The 3,446-nt window shown below is 47.1% G+C and overlaps 1 protein-coding gene across 1 annotated transcript; it reads right to left on the bottom strand.

The window, feature by feature from the left end:
- Positions 1-897: 897 nt before the first annotated feature.
- LOC104626774 (keratin-associated protein 5-4-like) lies at positions 898-2,040 on the bottom strand. The gene has a single exon (XM_010294795.1). The coding sequence runs from the start codon at positions 2,038-2,040 to the stop codon at positions 898-900; it is 1,143 nt and encodes a 380-aa protein (XP_010293097.1).
- Between the last annotated feature and the right edge of the window lie 1,406 nt (positions 2,041-3,446).

Raw genomic sequence — 3,446 nt, 5'->3', positions numbered from 1 at the left:
TGCCGCATATGAAAATCTCTCCTCGCATAAAAATAATTCAACCATTTAGCGTGTTTTCTGAAATTTTATTTTTGAAGATGGTAGTGGAAGAAGATGGTGTCTGCTATTGAGTGAGTAGCGAATTCCTCTCACTGCCTATTGAAATACCTATTCCAGTATCAGGGATGAGTTCTTATACATCTTACGGAGTGCTGTGTTTTCAGATGGTGGAATTATGCATGCTTCATTCAGTCTGTCTCCTTTGAGTTTTATTTAACTTAATCGTTTAGTTTTATAGTAAAAATTGAGCTGAGGCAGATGATCAGTAGGTGCAAGAAGGAATCACACTGCTCTGCTTGCTGTCTTTAGGCATGACCTAATTTATGCCAATGGGAAGCATGACTGGGCAGCTCTTTGTTTCCTAAATGTTCTGCTGTGCCATGGGAGAAGGTTTGTAGCCAGCAGGAGCCTGGACAAAGGCACAGAAAATGGGACCAGAATGAGGACACATTCTGAGCAAAGCGATGTAAGAACAACCACAAGACAAGATATTTTGCATTTTGCTTAATTCTAAGTTTTATTGTCTACAAGTCAAGAGAGAAAATGAGGAATGATCACATGAACCACAAAGGTATCCCAAGTCCCACACACCAAGAAGAGAATTAACAGCCACACTGATATCTAATAGCTCTTTGCCTTATGCAATGGGTGATATATTCAAGTGCATTGCAGATATTCAGTAAAGGACAGAAAGAAGACGACAGCTGAAGTTTGAAAACAAGAAGAAGATTGCTAGGCATTTACTCCATCATCATGTGAATCAGAAGGGAATGAGCAAGTTTTCATCTCCTTGTGTCTGTTCTTGTCGCACACCAGAGATGTGAGCCGGCAGAGCTGCTTTTGCTACCCGGAGTTGGCTCAGCAACTCTTCTTGATCGAGGTGCAGCACTGCTGGATGGGAATGCAATACTTCCTCATGGGAGAGCAGTATTGCACGGGGCTGCAACACACCACAACGGGCTTCTTCTTCACCACGTAGGAGCAGCAAGACAGACATCCAGAGCAGTAGCAGGGGCAGCAGCCGCAGCAGCAGCAGGGTCGCATGCATCGCTGGCCACAGCAGCAGGACTTCTGGCACACCTTGGTACAGCAGACGGACTGCTGGCATGGGTCACAGCAGGGCTTCTGGCACGGGTCACAACAGGACTGCTGGCATGGGTCACAGCAAGGCTTCTGGCATGGGTCACAGCAGGACTGCTGGCACGGGTCGCAGCAGGACTGCTGGCACGGGTCACAGCAGGACTTCTGGCATGGGTCACAGCAGGACTGCTGGCACGGATCGCAGCAGGACTGCTGGCACGGGTCACAGCAGGACTGCTGGCACGGGTCGCAGCAGGGCTTCTGGCACGGGTCACAGCAGGACTGCTGGCATGGGTCGCAGCAGGGTCTCTGGCATGGGTCACAGCAGATGGACTGCTGGCATGAGATGGTCTTCTGGCATGGGTCGCAGCAGATGGTCTTCTGGCATGGGTCGCAGCAGATGGTCTTCTGGCATGGGTCGCAGCAGATGGTCTTCTGGCATGGGTCGCAGCAGATGGTCTTCTGGCATGGGTCGCAGCAGATGGTCTTCTGGCATGGGTCGCAGCAGATGGTCTTCTGGCATGGGTCGCAGCAGATGGTCTTCTGGCATGGGTCGCAGCAGATGGTCTTCTGGCATGGGTCGCAGCAGATGGTCTTCTGGCATGGGTCGCAGCAGATGGTCTTCTGGCATGGGTCGCAGCAGATGGTCTTCTGGCATGGGTCGCAGCAGATGGTCTTCTGGCATGGGTCGCAGCAGATGGTCTTCTGGCATGGGTCGCAGCAGATGGTCTTCTGGCATGGGTCGCAGCAGATGGTCTTCTGGCATGGGTCGCAGCAGATGGTCTTCTGGCACGGGTCGCAGCAGATGGTCTTCTGGCATGGGTCGCAGCAGATGGTCTTCTGGCACGGCTGGCTGCAGCACACGGTTTTGCTCTTCACGATGGAGCAGCATCCGGTAGAGCAACATCCGCTGGAGCACATGTTGTTTGTAGTGTAGTCAAAGCTGGAAGGAGCGAGGATCTGAAACAGAACACACTTTCAGATACAACCCATCTTTCCAAGTATATAGATGTGTTTTATTTTGGCATACGAATGCCGCTGTCTAGGCCCATGGGTGCTAGCCACATCACACACTGCTTCCTATTTATTTGTTTTGTGTTGCAAAAAAAAGGTCCTTACAGAAATCAAGCCACCTGTCACTACCCCAGCAGTATTTGTGCATCTTTTGAACTATCCTGGGAACTAACTTTCCTGTGCTCAACCATGAAGATCACTCCCTGAATTTCCAACCCAAGAAGCTTATTTTCCACTGGGTTCTCTCTACCAGCTGTCTTCTGCAATAAGCAATAGACCAACAGGCTAGGAAAACCTGGATTTCAGAGAGCTGTAGAACATAGAATCATAGAATAGTTTGGGTTGGAAGGGACCTTTAAAGGTCATCTGGTCCAATACCCTACGAAGACCAGATACAAAGACACATTTCAATTCATTTCTTGACCAAAACCAAATGAGCACCATTGCTGTCCAGGAACACTGCTAGTAGGTAACACTTACCGTGCTAACTGAGTGGTGCAGTTGAGTGAGGAGCAAAGGGACGGGGACGCCTTTTATTTAGCTCGAAATTGTCCTGCCGGAAATGAGGTACCCCACAGCAATTCGTGATTTACGCACTAAGCCTATACTTATTTGTTGAATGTGCCTTCATCTATTCAGTCTTTGTCTCATTGTTTTTGACCAACCCTTCAATTTTGGGTTATTATCAATTTGTTCTGTAAATTTTTTACAATTTTTTAATGTCAAGTTAATTCTTGTGTGATGCTTGTGAACGGCTTAAAAGGTATGTTTCTGCTCATTTTGCATATAGTAACGCTGTTACATTGAGATGCTAGGTGGCTTGTTCAGAGCTAGTGAGTGCTTAATTAACATAAAAATAATAATTAAGATTGAGGAGCAGTGGATTCCAGAGGCATGCAGAGGCCTTCTGGACGTCAGTCGCTGCTGGATATGATTTTTTTAAGTAGAATTCCAGAAAGTGTAATTCCATGGCTCCATGTTTTGTTTTTGAGTGCAGAAATGGTGGCATCTGATATTTTTCTGTGGGGTCTCTGGTCATCAGAAGGGCAAATATGGAACTTCTCATCCCTTGTTGCCTCATCCCATCCATGCTTTGGAAAATGCATGCCCTTGGCCATGCCAATATCAGAAATTTTAGGTGCAAAGGACTGTGCAAATTCATCATGGAAATTTGGAATGGAGTTTGGGTCAAATCGGAGTCCATATTTCCAATTCCTTTTTGACATCTTTAAATAAAAGGAAAACACAAAACTTTTCTGGAAGTTTTACATCCTGTTGCTGCCTAGCATAACTTGATCTGCGAAATTCCTATT

This window comes from Phaethon lepturus, unplaced genomic scaffold (assembly GCF_000687285.1).
Source record: "Phaethon lepturus isolate BGI_N335 unplaced genomic scaffold, ASM68728v1 scaffold11199, whole genome shotgun sequence".
NCBI classification, from domain to species: domain Eukaryota; kingdom Metazoa; phylum Chordata; class Aves; order Phaethontiformes; family Phaethontidae; genus Phaethon; species Phaethon lepturus.
Note: the sequence above shows the minus strand (reverse complement) of the source record. Positions and strands in the feature narration are given on the sequence as shown.